A 22701-nucleotide genomic window follows, 5' to 3' on the forward strand; every position below is an offset into this window, starting at 1 on the left:
GCGACAGAACGAGAGTCCATCTCAAAAAAAAAAAAAAAAAAAGAAAGAAAGAAAGAAAGAAAGGGTAAGGGCTCGGTATGGTGGCTCATGCCTGTAATCCCAGCACTTTGAGAGGCTGAGGGGGTCGGATCACTAGATCAAGAGATTAAGACCATCCTGGCCAATATGGTGAAACCCTGTCTCTACTAAAAATACAAAAATTAGTCAGACATGGTGGTGGGCACCTGTAATCCCAGCTACTCGGGAAGCTGAGGCAGGAGAATTGCTCGAACCTGGAAGGTGGAGTTTGCAGTTAGCTGAGATGGCGCCACTGCACTCCAGCCTGGCAACAGAGTGAGACTCTATCTTAAACAAAAAAAAAAAAAAAAAAGAAAAGTAAGATATGGGTGCTAAGGGAGCTCACTGCTGTGCTGTCATTGATGCATATCATATGCTATGACAATCACTGCTATGACTGTTAATTGTCCTCCCTGATTTTAAAATGACTCACTCAGAAGCTGTGCTGGACTCTGTGTGTGGGAACAGAATTCATTAAGGGGCAAAATTTGCTTATGGTAAGAGAGAGGCTGACCTTTTGTTAGGAGGGAGGTCTTCAAATGCCAGAGTGTAAAGGTCCTTTGTGCTGACCAAGTGACTACACCAGTGGCCTCGGTACCCCCCGTTTTTCAACTAGATTTCATACCACCTTTCCTCTGTTTCAGCCTTAATCCTGTCATTTATTCTTAGTGTTGTGAGTCTCAGTTCTCTCTGGGAGTTTGAAGGCTCACTCCTTCCTTTAGCCCCCTCTTGTCACAATTTCTGCTATGGCTTCTCTTTTTTTGTGATTTTCCTTCATCTCCTTTGCAACTTCCAGAAATGTAGTTAACTTTTCTTCAGTTGACATTATCCTTACAATTCTCTGTCATTGTTTGTTTCTACTCTTTCACTCCCTTACTATAATTTAATGGCTTCTGGTGAAGAAGGAGGGCGAAATCTGTTGGGTAACTCTGACATCTTGCACCTAAAATCTATATATTCCTTAAAGAGGGCCAAGAAGGGATTAACAAGTTACAACAACAACTTGCCTTCTCTTGCAGCAACAATGTGACAGATACAATAATAGACAATTTCACTATTTGCATAATAATTTTTAGTGGTAGATTTTATTATCCACCTATTATTGAAGAAGCCCAAATTCAAAAGTTAAATAATTTGTTTCAGGCTGTATCATTCATTTGTGAAGTAAAGCACTAACATAAGTAGGAGGGTCTGGCTCCAAATCCATTTGTCCACTTTAAACAAACTATACATCACTTTCCAAATTATAGCGCTCTTCCCTAGAAATATCCCTGCTGAATACTTCTTATGCCATTAATAATTATACCTTGTGTTTACATAGTGAGTTAAAAAATACATCCCTAGAATTTTATTTAATTCTGACAACTATCTTGGGAGATCAATATCATGAGGAAATTGACAGAGACTAAGTAATTTGCCCGAGTGGGCAAATGTTCAACAGGTGAGAAAGGTGAAGCTTGAACAAGAAGCTTTCTTTGTTCCAGTTTAGAAGTCCCATCTCTGTTTACTATTATATCATATTCTCACACTGCACTGTTGAAGCCTGCCAACCAAGACCACCAGGAATACTCCTGCAGACAAACAAAGTTGGGTTTATTGTTGCCACAACAGAGACCTCACAACAGGAGAAACAGCAAGATATCTCAGTAAGACAGTGTGAGGAGGGTTTGTTACAGGATTTGGGCTTGAATTAGTTAATTCTGGAGAAGATTAAAGGAAGCGGAGTCTCTTCTAGATTGCATACTGTATTAGTTCCAGAGCATCAAGCTGACATCTCTGATTCCTTCCATGCTCATTGTCCTGCCACTGATAACAGAGGCAGAACATTAATTATATGTTTGCCAATTTGACCTTAATTAATTGTAGTTGTCCATTCTCACATTGCTATAAAGAACTACCTGAGATTGAGTAATTTATAAGGCAAGGAGGTTCAATTGGCTCATGGTTCCATAGGCGGTATAGGAAGCATGGCTGGGGAGGCCTCAGGAAACTTACAATCATGGTGGAAGGCCAAGGGGAAGCAGTCACATCCTACATGGCTAGAGCAGGAGGAAGAGGAAAAGTGGAAGGTGCTACACGCTTTTAAACAACTCCGAAACTCCTGAGGACTGTGTCATAAGACAGCACTAGGAGGATGGTGCTAAGTCATTAGAAACCACCTTCATGATCCAATCACCTCCCACCAGGCCCCACTTCCAATATCTGGGATTACAATTCAACATGAGATTTGGGTGGGGACACAGAGCCAAACTATATCACTGATTTTATCAAGATTCTCTAGAATTTTCACAAGCATTCCAAAAAGATTTTAATAATTATTAGGCTCTATTCTTCATCTTGATACCAAGTCCTTAGATTTTCCCTTCTCACTGCCTCTAAGAAATCCTTTCAGGACTTCATTCCCGATATTTCTACCTCAGTTCACACCCGCATCATTTCCTGCCTGGGTTACTAGCCCAGCTACTTATCCATTCTGCCAGGCAGTCTCCAATCCATCTTCCATGCAGCAGGCACAATAATCTTTCGAAACGCAAGTTTAATTGTGTAGCTCTTTCTGCAAACTCTTTGGTGACTTTTTAATTTATTTCTTACATCTTTCAGGACAACGATCAAGTAGAGGCTCACATCTACCAATTTTTCTAGCCTTATTTCCTACTTCTCCTTAACATGCTTCCTTTTCCCCTGCAGTAGGGACTATCACAGGTTTTTGTTCTCTTCTGCACTCTTCAATCTAGTGAACTCCTATAGATCCTTCAAAAGATCTTCCTCCACCCCAGGGTGCTTTCCTTTCCCAGTTGAAAAGTCTTATCTTTGTTTACTTTGATGTCATATTGTTCACACTGCACTGTTGAAGTCTGCTAACCAAGACCACCAGAAATACACTGATAGCCAAACAAGTTAGGCTTATTAACTTGTTGCCACAGTGGAGATCACAAAACATGAGAAACTGCAAGATATCTCACTAAGAGGGTCTGAAGAGGGATTCGTTATGGGATTTGGACTTGAATTAGATGATTTCCAGAAGATCGAAGGAGGCAGAGGTCTCTTCTACATTGCATACTGTATTAGTTTCCCATTGCCACTGTCACAAATTACCACAAATTTAGTGGCTTAAAATAGCACAAATTTATTCTTGTATAGTTCTGGAGGTCAGAAGTTCAAAACAAATTTATTCTTGTATAGTTCTGGAGGTCAGAAGTTCAAAATGGGTCTTACTGGGTAAGACAACACCAAATCAAGGTGTTGGTAACACTGCATTTATTCTGGATGATCTAGAGCAGAATCCATTTCCTTGCATTTTCCACTTTCTTGAGGCTGACCCCTGGCTGGATGTCCAGGCACCCCATTTCTTTGGCCACAAGCTCCTCATCTGTTAAATGTATGTCCTATTCCTGACCTGCTGCCTCTGCTTGGGGGCCAGGGTTGGGGTAAAGGGGTTTAAGAATCGAAACTGATAGCATCCCTCCCATGCTTAAAACCCTTTTTTGGCTCCACATTGCCCTCAAAATAAAGACGTGTGTCCCAGATGTGACTGTGTGGGCTGGCCCTGCCTGCACCCCAACCCCCCGAGGCATTTCTTGGCTGTGTCCCTTATGTCTTCAAAGACAACAGCACAGCACTTTCCCAGCTCTCTCCTTGATTCTGATACTGATACAGGAGTCTCTTGTCTTCCCCTTCTATTTATAAGAACCCTTGTGATGACACTGGGTTTGCCCAGGTAATCCAGGATAATCTCCCTAATTTAAGGTCAGCAGATTGGTAACCTTAATTCAGCCTTGCTGTATAACATATAGGATTAGAATGATGACATCTTTAGGTAACATTATTCTGCCTATCGCAGCCTCATTCTAGGATCAGCTGTTTCAAAGGATTTCATTTAGGAGGTGGAACAAGGCTACATTTGCAATTGGTAAAGAAGCAGCAGTCACCAAAGGTAATGTGTGGTCATCGCTGTGGTTTGTGTAGCACACTGCACTTGTTTTTCTCCCTTCTCAGACATGATTACAGAGGGGTGTTATTTTTGTCTCACTCTGTCATCATCACAGCCTGACCTAATCTGATTTGGTGTTCTGGAAGTTGCAGATGGGAAGTAGGGGACACTCTGGTTTACCATTAGTGTTATTGGGGCTGCTGTTTATCTTTCTTACTGGTGCCTTCATTAGCTGATGACTGTGATTCCCTCATTATATGATGTATTCTGTAGGTTTTGGAGGTCAAGCACCATGTTTTATTCAATGTTACATCACCTGTGCTTTGGATCCCAGACATTTGATATATATATATATATATATTTTTTTTTGAGACTGAGTTTCTCTCTATCGCTCAGGCTGGAGAGCAGTGGCACAATCTTGGCTCACTGCAACATCCACCTCCTCCTTTCAAGCGATTCTCGTGCCTCAGCCTCCCGAGTAGCTGAGATTACAGGCACCCACCACCACGCCCAGCTAATTTTTATATTTTTAGTAGAGATGGGGTTTCACAGTGTTGGCCAGGCTGGTCTCTAACTCCTGACCTCAGGCAATCCACCTGCCTTGGCCTCCCAAAGTACTGGGATTACAGGTGTGAGACTCCACGCCCAGCTGATAAATTTTTTTTTTTGAATGAATGTAATTATTTAAAACTGTAGAGAAAAAAGCCCAATTCCTTGTTACTTAAAATATGGCCTGCAGGCTGGGCATGGCGGCTCACACCTGTAATCTCAGCACTTTGAGAGGCCAATGTGGGAGAATCACTTGAGTCCAGGAGTTTGAGACCAGCCTGGGCAACATGATGAAACTCCATCTCTACCAACAACAACAACAACAAAAGCAAAAATTAGCTGGACATGTGGGTGTGCACCTGTAGCCTCAGTCACTCAGGAGTCTGAGGTTGGAGGATTGCCTGAGCCTGGGGAGGTTGAGGCTGCAGTGAACCATGACCACGCCACTGCACTCCAGCCTGGGCAACAAAGTGAGACCCCGTTTCAAAAAAATATGATATGCAGACAGGAAACATTGGCATCACCTTGTGTTTGTTCAAAATTCAGAATCTCAGGCCTCTCCCCTGTTAAATTAGACTCTACACTTTAACAATATTCTCAGGTGATTTGTGTGCACATAAAGTTTCAGGACTGGCCCAGTTCTGTTGACTCTTACCGAAAGGAAGCAGAAAAGGAGATAATTCTCACTGTTGATTCTTAAAAGAATTGACAAAATAGTATTAACATTTTTATCAAGAAAAGAAAGTTTTCTTTTTTGTTATTTTTCCTATACTTTTGTTCTATTTTTTATTGCTATTTACAGAAAAACCAGATTATGTTTTTTCATTTCCATTGAGGATAGAGGAAAAGTACTTAAAATTGTAGCAGGAGAGCCTTCTATTAGATAAAGGGACATATTTCCAGATTCTAAAGCTTGCTAGGCAGGGAATTCTTTGGGTATTCTATAAAACTAAACATGGTAAGCATTGTTGTCTCTGAAAATAAGCTATTATTTCTAGACACCAATTCCTTTTTAGTGACTTGCCTCTGAGGCTTCTGACATTATCTTTGATAATGGTATTTGCACTACCATGTCCTGTTTCTTTTTCTTCCCTTTCCAATCATCCTCCCCTCTTAGTAATCTACTTTGCAAGTGTGCCTTCCGATTTCCATTTTGAAGCTTCTATATCTAATGTGCTGGGGTGCAACTTCAGAATTTTTAAGACTTATGAACAACCTTAAATTTTAAGAAAGAAATCTTTGGAACTGGTCATACTTTTTGGTTAAATTTAAATTTTATTTTATGGTTAGTTTTGGTCAGCAAAGACTTTGATGACAGAATGCTTTGAGCTTGCCATTTCATTTGCTGTTTGGCAGTAACAGGAAGCATTTTTTCAAAGGTTGCCAGAAGGATTTGCCCTTTGGTCTTCCAGAGGCCAACCTGGGTAATGGTAAATGATTTGAAGCATCATGATTCTATTCTTCAGTGAAATCGTCTTCACACTGAGGTGGTACAACTGACCATATCTGTTACCCTTTCCACTAACTCAGCTTGCAGGCTGCCGCTTTAATGTAAATTTATACACATTTCCGGTTGCTGGCTCTAACTCTGCCTTGGTGTCACAAGAAGGGGACCTTAATTCCTCTGTTTTGCATCCCCAAGAATAGAGAATAGATGCCAAAACTGACCTTCTTATCCTACCAGTGATGAAAAGCGTGCAGCAGAAACATGCCATCCTTTGAACTGCTTTTTCATGTTCATTATAAATCACATGTAAGGTGTTTCTGAACAGAGTCCATGAATCTACCATGCATCCAGGCATTGTTGTGGTGTCACGTTATTTCTTAAGAAAACCACATAGGTTCTGCATCAAATGAAGTTAAGCTTCATTAACTAGATGCTTGCTGTGATAATTAACCACATAGCCTCACAAACATGGCTTATCCCTTAAAGTGCTGTAGTAGCAAGGTACTGAAATTGTGTCTTAAATTAGCCTAAGTCTTGGTCAGCAAGTTCTGATCCTGTCATGTGACAGTTTTTTTTTTTTTTTCTTTTTTATATTGCCTGGCAATTTTATTTGACTTGGTGTGATTTTTGACTTCAGACCAGGTTTCTTGACCTCGGCTCTGTTGACATTTTGAGCTGGGTAATTCTTTGTATTGTGGAAGCTGTCCTATGCATTGTAGAATGTTTGGCAGCATCCCTGGCCTCTACCCATTAGATGCTAAGTAGCACCCCTTCCCACCCTGAGTTACAAGAAACAAAACTGTCTCCAGACATTGTCAAATGTCCTCTTGGGAGCACAGTTGCCCATAATGATGTCACATCAGCTCTAGTCTTAGACATTAAGCCTGGCTAAAAGAGTGTCTCTGTTTTCTCCTTCACCATTTCACATTCATCCCATTTTATGTTGTATGTTTTGCTAAAGAGGACGCCTTTTCAGGTACCTTATTAAAGAGCACTGCACATTTCTCAAAGTTTGACGAAAGCACCACCTTTATTGGAATCACCTGGTCTGCTTATTAAAAATGCAGATTCCTTGGCCCCACATGAGACCCATGGAATCAGAATCTAAAGGAATGGAGCTCAGAAATACTTATCTAAAACAAGTATCCTGGGAGATTCTTGCACAGATTAAACTTTTAAAAGTTCTTGTAAAGGTTTCAACATTTCTGTGATTCCTGTCACTGCATTTTGTTTTTTCAAAGTGACGGCAGCTGGAAGCTCATTCGTTTGTCTTAGTAGGAATATGTAATAAGATGAGAAAAAGCACTCTCCGTAGTCGCATGCTTAATTGATCAAATTCTGATGACAGAGTGTTGAATTGTCATATTTACTCATCAGTGATTTTGATGGCAGAATCATACAATGTTTAGGGTGGCACGTCCCAGGAAGTCAACTCATCCCATTTTACAGTCGGGTCACACTAGGCCCGGAAAAGTGATTTGCCTCAATCCTCACAGCAAGTGAGTAGCCAAGTTAGGTTTAGAATGTTCTTTCATTAATTCGTTCAACTGAAACTTACGGAAAACCTATATTATGCCCAGTAGTGAGTGAGGCAGTCAGGAATCAAGGCTGATTAAAAACACCATTTTGCTCTCCTGGAAACAAGCATGTTAATGAGGCAGACAGATACCAGTCATGCAAGAGAAGGTTATGTGGCAACTGCGATTAAGTCCTACAGATACGAGGAAGAGGTTGGCCTACTGTTATGTTACAGATGGGCTCCAGCTAATCAGGAATGGAAGAAAGGTCTCCCAAAGGAAGTGATTGAGCTGGCATGTGAAGGTTGCATGGGAATTGATCAGGAGGAGAGAAAGGAAGAGAATTCCGTACAGAACAAACAGCATGTGTCAAAGCTTGAGAATGAGAGGAGCAGGCAAAGTTTGAAGAACTAAAAGACAGCAAAACTTAACAAAGAGGGAGTTGAGAACTTTTAGGTCAGTTTAAAGATTAAAAAAATATTATCCTAAAAGCAATAGGAGTAATTGAAAGACTTTTTTTCTTGTTTTATTTCTAAGACTGTTACTGATTTTTTTCATTTGTTATGTTGAGGTGCATGCCTTCTATACCTAATTTGTTGAGAACTTTGATCATGAGGACTGTTGAATTTTGTCAAATTTTTTCTCTGCATCGTTTGAGATGATCAAATAATTTTTATCCTTCATCCTATTAATGTGTAAAGTATATTACATTGATTAATTTTTGTATGCTGAAACACTCTTGCTTTTCAGAGGTAAATCTACTTGATCATGTGTATCATCTTTTTAATGTGCTTTTAAATTTGGTTTGCCAGTATTTTTGCATCTATGGTCATTAGGGATATTGTCCTGTCATTTTATTTTCTCATAGTGTCCTTGACTGACTGGTATTAGAGTAATACTGGCCTCATAAAATAAGTTTGAAGGTGTTTCTTCCTCTTTAATTACTTGAAGGACTTTGAGAAAGACTGGTATTAGCTCTTCTTAAATGCTTTATAGAATTCAATGGTGAAGTGATCTGGCTCTGGATTTTTCTTTGTTATTACTGTTATTTCTTTGTTATTACTGTTATTACTGATTCAATCTCATTATTTGTTATTGGTCTGTTAAGATTTCCTGTTCATGATGTACTCTTGGTAGGTGGGATGTTTCTAGGAATTTGCCGTTTACTGGAGGTTATCGAATTATTTTGGCATATAATTGTTCACAGTAGTCTCTTATGATCTTTTATATTTTTTGAGTATCAGTTATAATATTTCTTCTTTTATTTGTCTTTTCCCTTGTTTACTTAGTCTAGCAAAAGGTTTGTCAATTTTGTTTATCTTCTAAAAAACCAACTCTTAGTTTTGTTGCTCTTTTCTGTTTTTTTAGACTATATTTCGGTTATTTCTGCTCTGATCTTTATTTCCTTTTTTTCTTGGTAACTTTGGACTTAGTTTGTTCTTTTTCTTTTAGTTGCTTCAAATATAAATTATGTTGTTTAGTTGAAATTCGAATTTTTCTTGATGTATATTATATTGCTATAAATGTCTCTTTTAGAACTTTTGCTGCATTCCAAAATTTTGGGGTTTTTTTCTTTTTTCTTTTTTGGTGTGTCAAGATATTTTTCAGTCCTCATTTGACCCACTGGCTGTGCAGGAGATGTTGTTTAAGTTCCTCATGTTTGTGACTTTTCCAGTTTTCCTCCTGTTGTTGATTTCTAGTTTCATACAATTATAGTTGAAAAAGATGCTTGATATGATTTCATTCTTCTTAAATTTGTTAAGACTTATTTTGTGGCCTAACATGTGATATGTACTGGAGAATGTTCTGTGTGTGCTTGAGAAGAATGTGTATTCTGTTGCTCTTGGGTGGACTATCTGTGTACATCTGTTAGGTCCATCTGGTCTAAGTCCAAGCACAATGTTTCATTATTGGTTTTCTGTCTGGATTATCTATTCACTGTTGAAAATGGGGTATCGAAGCTCTGTACTATAATTATATTTCTACCTATTTCTTTTTTCAGATCTATTAATATTTGCTTTATATATTTAGGAGTTCTGATATGCATATATATTTTAGAATTATTGTATCTATTGATAAATGTACCTCTTTGTCATTAAATAATAAGCTTCCTTGTTGCTTGTAACAGTTTGTGACTTAAAGTCTATTTTGTCTGATGCTACTTCTGCACTCTTTTGGTTTCCATTTGCATGGAATATCTTTCTTCATCTCTTCACTTTCAACCTGTGTGCATCCTTGAAAGTGAAGTGAGTCTTTAGTGGGCAGAACATAGTTGGGTCTTATTTTTTTTTCATTCAGCTGCTCTATCTTTTGATTGGAGCTTTTAGTACCTTTACATTTAACATAATTATTGATAGTTAAAGACTTACTATTGCCAATTTGTTAATTGTTTTCAGTAAATCCTTTGTTCCTTTCTTCTCGTGCTGTCTTCGTCAACTGATGATTTTCTATAGTGGTATGCTTTGATTCATTTCTCTTTGTCTTTTGTATAACTACTACAGGTTTTGCTTTGGAATACCGTGAGCCCTAGATAAAAGTCTATTTTAAACTGATAGCAAGTTAACTTTGATCACAAACAAATACTGGTGCACTTTTGCAGCCTTCCCGACACTTTACATTTTGATGTCAATATTTAAGTCTTTTTTTTTTAAATCATGTATCCACTGACAAATTATCCTAGCTAAAGCTCTTTTTAATAATTTTGTCTTTGAATCTTTATCCTAAAATTGTAAGTGATTCGTTCATTACCACTACAGTGTCAGAATATTCTCAATTTGACTATGTGCTTTCCTTTACCAGTGAGTTGTATATTGTCATATATTTCCATATTGCTAATTAACATCCATTTCAGCTTGAAGAACTGCTTGCAGCATTTCATGTAAGGCAGGTCTAGTAATGATGGATTCCCTCGGCTTTTGTTTGGGAAAGTCTTTGTCTCTCCCTTATTTCTGAATGACTACTTTGTCAAATAAAGTGTCCTTGGCTGGCAGTTTTTTTTCCTTTAGTACTGTGAATATATCATTCTATTCTCTCCCGGCCTGGTAGGTTTCTGCTAAGAAATCTGCTTAAACTCTTGTGGAGGTTCCCCTGTATATGATGAATCTCTTCTCTTGCTTTCAAGCTTCTCTTTGTCTTTGATTTTTTGAGAGTTTATTTCTAATTTGTCTCAGTGAAGTCTTGTTTGGTTTGAGCCTGATCATAGCAAGGTTTTTAAAGAGGGAGGCAGGAGGGTCAGAGTTAGTAGCAGGAGATGTGACAACAGAAGTGAGAGATTGGAGTGATGAAAGGAAGTGGCCATGGATCACAGAATGCAGATGCCCTCTAGGAGCTGAAAAAGGTAAGTAAAGACATTATCTCCTTAGTCACTGCAGAAGGAGCCAGCCCTGCTGACATCTTGATTTCAGATTTCTGGCACCCAGAACTGTAGGGATAATAAATTTTATTAGGCCCACATTATCTCCTGCCTAAGTTAGTGTGATGGCTTTTGTGGTAACACTATTGATTATTAATCCAATGACCATTTCTCTCTCCCTCTTTCTATGCTTCCAGAGCCTGCTTCACACCATTAAGGCAGAAATGCCAGATGCACACTTTTCCACCTTTCCCTATAACTTAACCATGAGGTGTGACTCAGTTTTGGACACCGGGCCCCAAAGGAAATCCATGGGAAGACAAATGTGAAACATATTCCTTCCTGAAACAAAATGAAGAGGAATTGTTGAGAAGAAGCCCTCTTTCTCTTCCTGGTTTTGGACGTTGATGTGTAAGAACATGAAGTATGCACCTGCTGAGGGAATCACCATGAAGCCAGCCCTGAACACTGACACTGTCAAGGCCTGAAGCAACCCTGGAATTACTTATGTTCGCATCTCCTATTATTTGTTAAAAATAAATTTTTTCTGTGTAATCAACTTTCCAATGGGATTTTTGTTACTTGCAGCCACAAGCATTCCTAATAAAGTTTTAAACAGGTCTTTCTACCTCTGGGGTTTCTTTATTCTGATTCATCCTCCACACTCTCAGAGTAGTGATATTTCTAAGGTGTAAAATTGATCATGTCATTCCCATCTTAGTGTATAAAGTGGCTCCTTTGCTTCCACAACACATACGGTCACAGGTGCCCCCGACTACCTTCCTGGGGCCACCTTCCATTAATTATTCTCTCATATGCAAGGCTGTGATCCCTCTGAATAATTTGTGGCTCCTGGAAGACACTTGGCTATTTAACATCTTTGAAACTCTGCTTTGAATTACTTCTTCTTTCTGGAATATTTCCTAGATCCAACTATGCCCTAGCCAATGTCTACTAGTAAAATATCCCTTTTCAAGACTCAGTTTATGTATCTATCCCTTTCATGCTGAAACATTCCTGCAAGTAGCCCCTACTTCAGGTAGAATCATCCACTGTGTCCTTTATTCCCAAGTCTACAAGGGAAAGCCTCTACAAGGGACTTTTAGGGTAGAACATATAACAGGTATTTCATTTATTTATAATTCCTCATTTAATTACCATTTCTCATTCATCTTTGGATCTCCAGCACCTACACAATGTCTGGAACATAATACATGCTCAATAAATGTCTGTAAGAATAGATGTTTAAGGCTGGGCGTGGTGGCTCAAGCCTGTAATCCCAGCACTTTGGGAGGCCGAGACGGGCGGATCACGAGGTCAGGAGATCGAGACCATCCTGGCTAACATAGTGAAACCCCGTCTCTACTAAAAAATACAAAAATCTAGCCGGGCAAGGTGGTGGGCGCCTGTAGTCCCAGCTACTTGGGAGGCTGAGGCAGGAGAATGGTATAAACCCGGGAGGCGGAGCTTGCAGTGAGCTGAGATCCGGCCACTGCACTCCAGCCCGGGCGACAAAGCGAGACTCCGCCTCAAAAAAAAAAAAAAAAAAAAAAAGATGAATGGAAGATAATTTTTGTATTGTATGGAAGATAATTTTGTATTGTATATATCACTAATATATATTCTAAAACTCATTTAAAACACCCCATTCTATCGTATGAGCCTGAGAGGCAGAGGTTTCAGTGAATCAGGATCATGCCACATACTCAGCCTGGGTGACAGAGAGAGACCCTGTAACAAAATAAAATAATCAAAAACAAAAACAAACCCTCAAACAAAAACAAAAATAAAAACAAACAAAAATGTTCCATTCTAATTTAGCTTTCATTTCTAATAAATGTTAATATGCTGAAGGTGTAAATGTTATATCTGAAGTTGATATGACAGGGATGTTTTTACTGTGCACATTGTAATTGACTCTGTTTCTGAAATTTGTACACAATATATTTCCTGCTCCCTTGTAGAAAGTCAAAAAGCAGAATTTTTTCTTATCTTTATGTCAGGTCTTATTCGAAATCAAAGGAATATGAAAGGTAAAGTCCAATTATTTATTAAAGAGCATTTTAGGATTGTTATTAAAAGAGAAGAGGGTCATGAATTTTATCTAAGCCAATAAATATCCAACAATGATTAGTCTATTACTGTGCCATTTAACATGTGAGAATATATTTTTCTCTTTTGTAAACCTTCATGTTACATAGCTTATTTAGGGGAAAATTTACAAAAGGATATTTTAACAGCAATTGGTTTGAAATGCTGCTGCTTTCTACTGGGCTGCCTCACAATCACATTTCCCCTCATGTTGGATGGCATTGGAGAGGCCATGGGTATTTTTAGGATCTGGTTAAGGAGAAGTTGAGTCAGTGATATGTTCAGTTTGGGCATGGTGGGATATATTTATGTGTTTTGCGGCCACTTCTGTACCTAATTAAGCTACTTCTAGCCATTCTTATGTGGGAATAGCTCCCAGGAATTCTTCGACCACTCTGCTGATTCACCTAGAACATATGATGTGAAAATGCAGGACCAGAGGCCCTATCTTAGCCTGAGTTTTTCCTGTGGCATACAGCACAGGATGAGTAGTGGAGGGGAAAACAGTTTGAAATGATGGAGCCAGAAGCTAGCCTGTGGGAAAGAAAACTATTATAGTAGTGTGCCAGGCAATTCATAATACAAATAATATTTTTTCTCTGAATTCTGTAATATTTGTAAGTTCTGTTAGTGTTTTTGTTGTGATTTTTTTAAAGCATCTCAACAAATACTTTTGTACTTAATTTTATATTTGTTACATTGTATACTTTTTAACAAATGGGCTTTCAAAAATGCATATTTCCAGGCTTTATGAAATCCTGACTCTTTCTTTGATAAGCCTATTATCAGAATAAAGCTTTCATTGGCTCAATATAGGATTAAATTCGCTATTAATTTTTAAATGACTTGTTGATAAATGATATGTCTCCCCAAATTTTCTTTTGTTAGAATTTTCTGTAGACTTTCTAGAGAAAATCCAAGATGTTCTCTGTAAATAGGGCTTAAATTTGAAAAAAGACAACATATTTTAATTACTATTCATGTACAGAGCTAGGTTTTGTGCTGTAGAAGGCAAAACTAGCATCTTGTCAGATTGGGTAGGCAAATGGGAAAATTCATTTAAATAGAGCATCATAATTGACCTTTGGCAATATTAATTCAAAAATTTTAAATTTCCCGTTAAACAATGCTATCTTTTGTCTAATTTTTTCCCCCTAACATCAGCTTTTCTATCATGAAATACAGCAATGTGATGCCAGTAGAAACAGAATGTAAATCATTCTATGATTTTTAGGGAATGATCTTACGGCTGAATACCTTTATGTTTTGGGAATAAATCTAATTGCAATTCCCTGAACTTGTTTAGCTATAAGCCACATGTCGTGTTTGAATTTTAATTGCTGAATCCCCATAGGCAGGCATCCAGGTTTGCTCACAAAGCAGGGTACTGTAGCTGTTTTCATTCTCCAGAATGTGCTTATTACACATTGCATATCTGTATCAAAACATCTCATGTACTCCACAAATATATAAACCTACCATGCACCCACAAAAATTAAAAATTAAAAAAATTGAGACCAGGTGCGGTGGCCCACGCCTGTAATCCCAGCTCTTTGGGAGGCTGAGGCAGGAGACTTGCTTGAACTGAGGAAGCAGAGGTTGCAGTGAGTCAAGATTGCACCACTGCACTCCAACCTGGGCGATAGAGCAAGATTCCACTTCAGAAAATATTACATATATATATATCTATATCTATATCTATCTATCTATCTATCTATCTATCTATCTATCTATCTATCTATCTATCTATCTATATAAATTTAAAAATGCCTCTGCTGTAATTAATCTATTTTTAATTAATTAGATTTAATTAATTTAATTAATCTGGCTAGTATACTGGCATGATTTTGAATTTTCCAAGAGTCTCATCTTGTTCTTGGATTCAGCCTTTGATCCCTAGCTGCTGATAGCAGGGAGCAAAGTTACCTCTGGGTTATGAATTAAAATCTGGGGGAGCTCATGTGTAATACATATCTGTTTTGTGGCCTTCTAGAATGATTCCTATTATCTCTGTGCCTATTTCTCTTCCATGTGCCCTCTTTTGGTATTTGTTCTCTAAGTTCTCTACTAAGTGCCACTGTAAGAAATCTTAACACAGGTGTCTGGGAATAATATATCAGGTCTTACATGATCCAAGACAATTTTGATCAGCCTTATCCCTCCTTTAACTCATGTTTGAGAACTAACTCTCTGTTTAGAGAGGAATAACATTCCTTTTTTATTCTGGGGTACATGATCATTTTAAAAGTGGAATAACTGATTTCATATTGTCATCTGGTCCTTTATAATATCATCACATTTGTCAGACAATCTGGTTTCATTAGATCTAAGAGAAAAAACATTCTAAATCTTACCATAAATGTTTTAATTCATTTTTCTGTGTTTACCTTATTAGTTTGAACATTTAGTTTAAAGCATGTTTCAGGTCAAAAAATTAAATTTGTTTGACAATTCAGTATAAGGATTAATCCAAATATTCCATTTTAAAATCTCAATACTATTAATTCGAGCACTCTTCTAGAAATGTGATGTTAGGTATAGTTTAGGAGGGGACTATGATTAAGATTACATTTTTAACCAGTTTCCCAAACACGGTAGCTGTAGATGGAGAGAGAGAGAAGAAAGAAAGACTCTTTCTCATGAGTCTTATTGTATTTGTCCTTCATATTCCAAAGAGAATCCTTGAAGCACGTGAATACTAAGACATGCTTTAATTTTGAGAATTTTGAGATACACTCACTATTCATTTGTTATTTTATTTATTAATGTATTTAACACCTATTTATCGAATTCCAACTGTGTGTTGTGGGAATTCAGAGAGCAAGAGGACTGCATAACAGTTAACAACCTCAGAATATTTCTTGACATTATATGCCTGCTTACAGAGAGTTATATAGGGTCTATAAGACAGAGTGCTTTGAAGTCCTGGCAATACTTTTTTTTTAGGAAGGGAAATAATTTGTTTAAAGTCATCTTCTTTCTGCATTGTATCACATGAGAGCTTTCTTAAGCCACTGTAAAGACATCATAAGCAAGAGCAAAACAAGTTAATGAGCTTTTAAGAATGTAAATTGGTGTCAAGAATGAAAATGAGGGCTTTGTATTTTTCACCACCCACCAGAGCCAGGATATATAAAGAAGGTTCTGAGATCAGGAATCCATTCCACTGAGGAAACGCACTCGGTTGCTACCTAAGCCCTCCACTCCCGACACCATGCACTGCGACAACTTCTCCGAGGCTGTCTTCCCAGGATGCTACTGGGGCACCTATGGCTACCCGCTGGGATATAGCGTTGGCTGTGGCTATGGCAGCACCTACTCCCCAGTGGGCTATGGCTTCGGCTATGGCTACAATGGCTGTGGGGCTTTCGGCTACAGGAGATACTGGCCATTTGCTCTCTACTGATTGGCTGAAATCCCCAAGGCGTAGAATCTTCTCTCCCTTGAAGGCTGAGCAGCACATCTCCAGGTTCCCCCCGTATCCACTCCTTCAGTCCTCATTTGCTCATCATCCTCAGAGACATTGCCTTCCAACTTGCCTCCAGTCCCAGGGGAGAAAAATGAAAAAGGAGACGCTTCCTCAAGCTGCCTGCCCTGGCTGATGTTCTCTGGGATACTTTTGGAAACTTGACCTCCTACTTGTCATACACTACTTTTGAATTTTTCATGACACTCATGACTTGTCATGATGAAGTCATGGCTATGTCTATCAAAATCTCAATAAATTTGTCTCAACTGGTGTAATACTCTCATGCTCGAGTGAAGTTTCCTTTCTTGGTGTGTGCATATTTTCTGCTACATTGGGAGTGGCGGTGGGAAGTGAATTTCTTTTTCTCATGTGGGCATTAGGAATAGTGAGAAAGCAAAGAATTGTTGATCCTGTGTGATTAGTAGGTAAGAGGGTGGGTTGCAGGACATGAATAAAAAGGTTGCCTGTTTGAACCTTCTTAAAATTTTATGATGCCCACCTCCAACCCAATGGAGCACCATTTATTGTTCAGGGTGCCCTTCTAATCTCACTACTACTTCTCCTCTGCGAGAAAACCCAACACGAGAGGAACTTTTTCAGTCACTTCCATGTGAGTCCAAATGGAACCCACTGCGTTCCCTTTCCTAGGGACTAAGGATTATAGACGAAAGTACCATGTTCCCTAATGAAGGATTCTGGAGCATTGATTAATAGGGAAGCCACAGACATCCTTCGGAAATCAGAGTTTTTTAGGTGATGGGATAAATCTGTATCAAACTATCTACAGTGTCTATTTTGTAGCTTAGAAGCACCCAGGTTATTCACAACCATGGCAAGTTTCTTAAAGAATCAACAGCAGATAACGAGTTTCACTCTTAAAATATATGAGCTGTAATGAATATTTCTGAAGATATATCAGCTTTTCTCTGTGTTCCTTTAGAGAACGGAGCAATTTCCTTTTATAAACCAAATAAAAATTGTCTCAATCCTTCTATTGAAAACATCTTACGTATAGTACAAATATTCTTGGTGGTAACAAGATTTGGCTTAACCCTTCCTTTTTATTGAATATGTGCAAGTGATTATATTGCATATAGTTCACTTTGTAGTTAAAAATATAAAGACCATTTGGAGAGGTCATTTCAGAGGAGAGTGTTTTCTCCATCATACTTTATCTAATGTATATCTTTTTTAAAAAATCAGGAAATACTTGATCATTTTCCTTTTTAGCAATAGTAGACAAGGTTACAGCCAACAAAATCTCCAGTTTGCAACTTTCTAGCAGCCACGTGTTAATTCATGCTGAGAATTGTGAATTAATTAAACATGCAGGTTAAAATAGAACAGAAAAAGAAAAGCAGGATTTTTCAGAAATTAGAGCATCAGATCAAAATTAGAAGGTTATCAGTCTGTTCTGTAATGATGACTGACTTACATAAAAATTTGGGCTTGAAGGGACCTCAGAGAGCACCTCATCTAGTGTTTTGGAAATTTCAGTATGCAGCTACCTGAGTAGCTGATTTAAAATTTAGATTCTTTTGCCTTGCCCCTGGAGATTCTGACCCAGTACATCTGCAGTCAGGTCTAGAAATTTAAATTTTTAAGAAGCTCCTGATGGCTTCTAGTACAGGTGGTCTGAGACTCACACTCTAAGAAGCACTGTTTCAGGTCATTACAGACGTACACTACCCACCCACCCACACCATTTATTTATGACACTGAGTCTTGATAAAGGGAAGTCTTTTACTCAAAGGTGCTGAGCACATCTCAACAAGACAAGGACAGAGGAGGGAAGATTCTTTACATCCCCAAAGGAGTACAGGATGTACAACATCTGTGTTTAGCACCTTTCAACTTGAGTTAACATGTGGTTGCTAGAAAGTTCCAAACTGAAGAATGCATTGGCTGTGACAATGTCTACTATTTTCAGACAGAGAAATAATCTATTTGGTAGATATCCAGTAGTCTGGTGCTGAAGGCTCAGATGCCATGACCTGCTAAAAAGAAAAAGTATGTTATGTAAGGATTTTATAAATTAACTTTTTCCTATTGCATAGAAATGACAAATTCCTAGTGCTCCTACATTACGTAATATTATTTGATAATTATTTTTAAAAACTGAAATTCAGTCTTTTGAAATGCATATACCCAGATCCCATCCCTGCACATTCTGACGGGAAGATCTATGGGGCCTGGGGATTTGTATTTAAAAACATCCCTTTAAGTAATTTGGTTTTATGCCATCAATTCAGAACAATTACAGGGTCTGTTTTCATGGCTGTTCTTTCCCATCCTTTTTAGCTCTCTCCTTTTATTTTGAAACTAAAAACCAGATGATTCTTCCATATTTATATAGAATTCATAAAAATGAAAACAGCAAGTAACATGTTACAGGTAAATTTAAGAAAAGCTTGGAACGAACATTTACTGCTACATTTAAGCTTAATGGTAGTCTGTAAAGAGTGTAGTTAGATATTTGTTTCTAATTGCTTTATCAACTTTGGTATTGATCTGAGCCCAGTTTAGTACTCTGTACGTAGTAGAAACTCAATATATTTGACTAGATTATCAGACCACTTTCCTCAATAAACACGAAAAAGATGTTAAACATCTGCTTGCTACCCTCTTGCAGTGCCATTCTTTAATTCACAGCCATTTGTGGGCTGGAAGTTCAATGTCTGTGCATTTTATGAGGTAGGTTTATCTCACAAAGTCACACAGGAAGTATTGTTTTGATTTTCTGTTTCACCATTAATTGCTTGTTTCTTCTAATTGAAAACTAGGCTGTGTATCTTTAACATTTCCCTGCTGAATACAGTTTATATAACTGAGAACTTGATTTGAATATTAAAGGCATCCTATGCATAGAAGAATCTTCTAGAGAGACCCCCAGTAAGTCTAATTAGACCTCCTTTCCTTATCATTAGGCTTCCCAATCCCTTGGCTACTCTGAAGTAATAACTCACCAGTGGTAACTGAATATATAAATGTTAATTTGTATTTACCCATTTGATTCACAGGGGAGGTTTAGAGTCCTACAGAATTTTTCATGGCTAACTAGGATAGATAACATGTTATGTGATATTGTATTTAACATTTCTCATGTACTCTCTAAAGGCTATTCTGAAGGGATCTGACATCTGCCCTCTGTTACAAGTTTGGCAGAGAAACATTCTCCCCATGGCATCCTTTACGTGACCAGTGTATTTGATGACACTATCCAACAAAGGTGTTGACCATAACATTATGACACCCAAAAATGTGAAGATAACAGAGCTGTAGTGAATCTGATGAAGGCAGGGAGTTCTGTACTATATTCACATTATTCTTGCATATAAGAAATGACCAAATAATTTGCCCTTCCTCCTGTTTTTTCTTTTTCTACACTGTCTTCCCTTCTGCTTCTGTATCTTTCGTCAGGATTATATTCTCTTCCCTTAGATCTTGTTAGAGTAGGATCAGTTCCTGAGTGGATTTGAGAGCAGTTTCTCAGCAAGAAGTCAGAAAAAAAGAGGAGCCTTCCTAGCACAGGGTAATCTCATAGTTATAGGAAGTCAGTTGACAAAAGAAGTCAACCTTTCCCAAATATTCATACTGGCCCTGCTTTCCAGACCCCCGCCAAAAGCTTTCAGCCACAATGGATACCTCAGGAAGATTATCAAACGCCTTATAAATCAGAGTTCTTCTCAGTTAGTAAAGATACAAAAGGACGCAAACATAAAACACTGAAGAATAAATACACGATGCTGGTATTTGGTAAATTTTACCCAAAGTGTAGGTCTTTTCTCATCCAGAAAAGGCTTTTCTTGCTCTTTTGTCAATAACCTTAGACACAGAAGGCAAAGCAGAAACTAGAAATGCTTCATACACATATGGGTGATTTTTGGTTTCCCATAATTTTCCTTCAGACAAATGGTGGCCTTTCTCAGAGCCATCCAAAGTGTATAGCTTTTGCCCAGTGCACATGTTCAACCCATAGATTTCTGATGGCACATGTGCAAGAAAATCATACTTAAAAACCAACCAACCAACCAACCCACTCCTATTTGTATACATCTTTAGAACAGCATAATTAATTTTGAGCTAAATGCTTGGTAAGCACATGTTTTTATCTTATTAATTTCTTATGATGCAGACTATCTTCTCAATTTGGTTTATTTGTGATTTTAGGCCATCATTTCAAGTGTAGTCCAGTATAATTTTTCAGTCATTTCAAAGGTAAACATAATTAGGGAAGAGGCAAGAATAACCAATATTATTTCTAGGCCTGCAGAGTGGGTCATTATTACTGTTTACAACCCCATGAAGTTGGTTTTATTCCAGGTTCTATTATCCCCATTTTATACTTGAGGAAACTGGATTTCAGAAAGTTCAAATGACATGTTCATAGTCTCAAAGCTAGAATGTGGCAGAGTGGGGTTTCTAATCTGGGTGTGTTGGATGCTGAAGCCTTACCACCTGCTGCTCTGCTAACCAAATCCACTCCAGTGGCATCCTATAGAACTAAAAGCACACACTCCATAAAGGGACCCTGCTTTGTCTTGTTCATCCCCGTGTTCCCCAAATAAGGCACAACATTGAGCTCATATTATCCCCTCAATAAAACGATCGTGAATGAAAAAAGAGGCTGCTATATTTTTCAAATTAAGATCTCTAATCTTGGCAATGAGATCCACTGAAATCATTTGTTTAAACCATCAACATGGCACTATTTGGCTGGGATTTTTTATGGTATCCAAGAGAGAGCCCATGAATGTGTAGACTATGAGTCCAGAAATGACTTCCCAAGATGTCAGGATAGGCTACAGATACCATTAGGTCAGAATCCACTGAGAGGCTGAAGCAATAACATCATGCAGAAATTTTATTTTCCCCAGCTCTTTTAGTGACATTAATTTAACTGTGTCCCTTAGAATTTAGAGATATCAAATAGAGAGTATTGTAAGCAAATTTCTTTCATAAATGTCAAAAATGACTTTATACCTTGCCTTAGAATGACAGGATGAGTAAGCTCTTCAAAGTTGCACAGCCCAGAGATAGAAAGCCAGTGAAGAAAGAAGTAAAAAAGAGGCACACTATAGGGCTCATCCCAGATCTCAGTGCTTCCTCGTCAGCTGTCAAATTTTGCTTTTGTAGCTCCTAAGTACTGTGCCACAGTCTCACTGGTCCTAACATCAGAACTTAAAGTATAATTCATCTGTGACATTTTATATACACTCAAATGACTACTATTATTCCTACCTACTGCATTCACTGAAGCTTTTATAACTACGGCATTTAGCTGCATAGACTTACGTTGACTGTAGGCTTGTCTGCTTTGCCTTTGTTTCTAATTTGAAAGGTTTGTTAGGTCTACAAGCTCTTTAATATCTCTACTTCAAATCCTGGTATAGGTCTTTATGAAGCATGAGGACGTTTAGTAAATTCCTGCAGACCAAAAGCATGGTTTACTATTGCAATTGGCATTATTTTTTTGTTCTTCAGACATCTAATAATTGGAGAATTCAACTTGGAGTCTATTTTAACCAAAGACTTTGAAGACACTGCAGTAACTTCTCATTACAGAGGAAAAAAAAACCCACAAAGAAGAATCCTTCTTCAGCTTTGGCAGTCAATCCAGCTCAAACTTCTTTCAAGAATAATGAGGATCTCTCTCTCTCTTTTTTTCAAGGAGATCTAGGAAATTAATGAGAATACTAATTCCCTTGATCTAAAAAAGGAAAGAGGTACATTTCTTCATCACAGCCTCTGGTGAGGTTATATGAGTCACAAAGGAAAAAGGATCCTATTATGTGCTGTAACCATTGAGCTTGCTGCCTGATCAAACCTTTATTCCTTGGACTAGGTGATGGAACTTCTTCCCTGAGAACTTCTACCAAAATGGCTGTTTGGAAGTTATGGATATTCCCCGGGCCACAGTGCTGCCTGTGGCGATGGCAGCACCTTCTTACCTGCAGTCCTCTGCCTGTTATAGCTACAGAGGGTACCAGCTACTTGGCTATAAAGGAGACCGGGCAACAAGTGTTTATTAATTAATTTGCTTATCGAAAACTTTATCACTTCTGGGGCATTTGGTTTTTTTGTTTTCAGTCTAATTCTACTCTTCTTTGAGTTGCAAGGTGCTGCTTGAGCAAATCCAGCCTCTGTTTACAGTGGATCAGGTTCACCTCAAGATGTGTTACTTCAGTCTGTGTCCGAACTTTTCCAGGAGTTCCTCATTTAGGCTTGTGATGCTTTTTTGAAATATGAGAATGCTTCTGTTTTTTTTTTTTCTTAAACTTTTTTTTT

The 22701-nt window shown here is 38.1% G+C and overlaps 1 protein-coding gene across 1 annotated transcript; it reads left to right on the forward strand.

Annotated features, from left to right (window-relative positions):
• The first annotated feature begins 16095 nt into the window (after positions 1-16095).
• Positions 16096-16684, forward strand: LOC111524344 (keratin-associated protein 8-1). Its single transcript, XM_023189521.1, has one exon. It carries the CDS (start codon positions 16159-16161, stop codon positions 16348-16350), a length of 192 nt encoding a protein of 63 aa, XP_023045289.1. The 5' UTR covers positions 16096-16158; the 3' UTR covers positions 16351-16684.
• Positions 16685-22701: the final 6017 nt, after the last annotated feature.

The sequence above is a fragment of the Piliocolobus tephrosceles genome, chromosome 19 (genome assembly GCF_002776525.5).
Source record: "Piliocolobus tephrosceles isolate RC106 chromosome 19, ASM277652v3, whole genome shotgun sequence".
Taxonomy (NCBI): domain Eukaryota; kingdom Metazoa; phylum Chordata; class Mammalia; order Primates; family Cercopithecidae; genus Piliocolobus; species Piliocolobus tephrosceles.

Coding starts and splice junctions, on each gene's coding strand:
- LOC111524344 (XM_023189521.1), top strand. CDS start 16,159: ATGCACTGCGACAACTTCTCCGAGGCTGTCTTCCCAGGATGCTACTGG.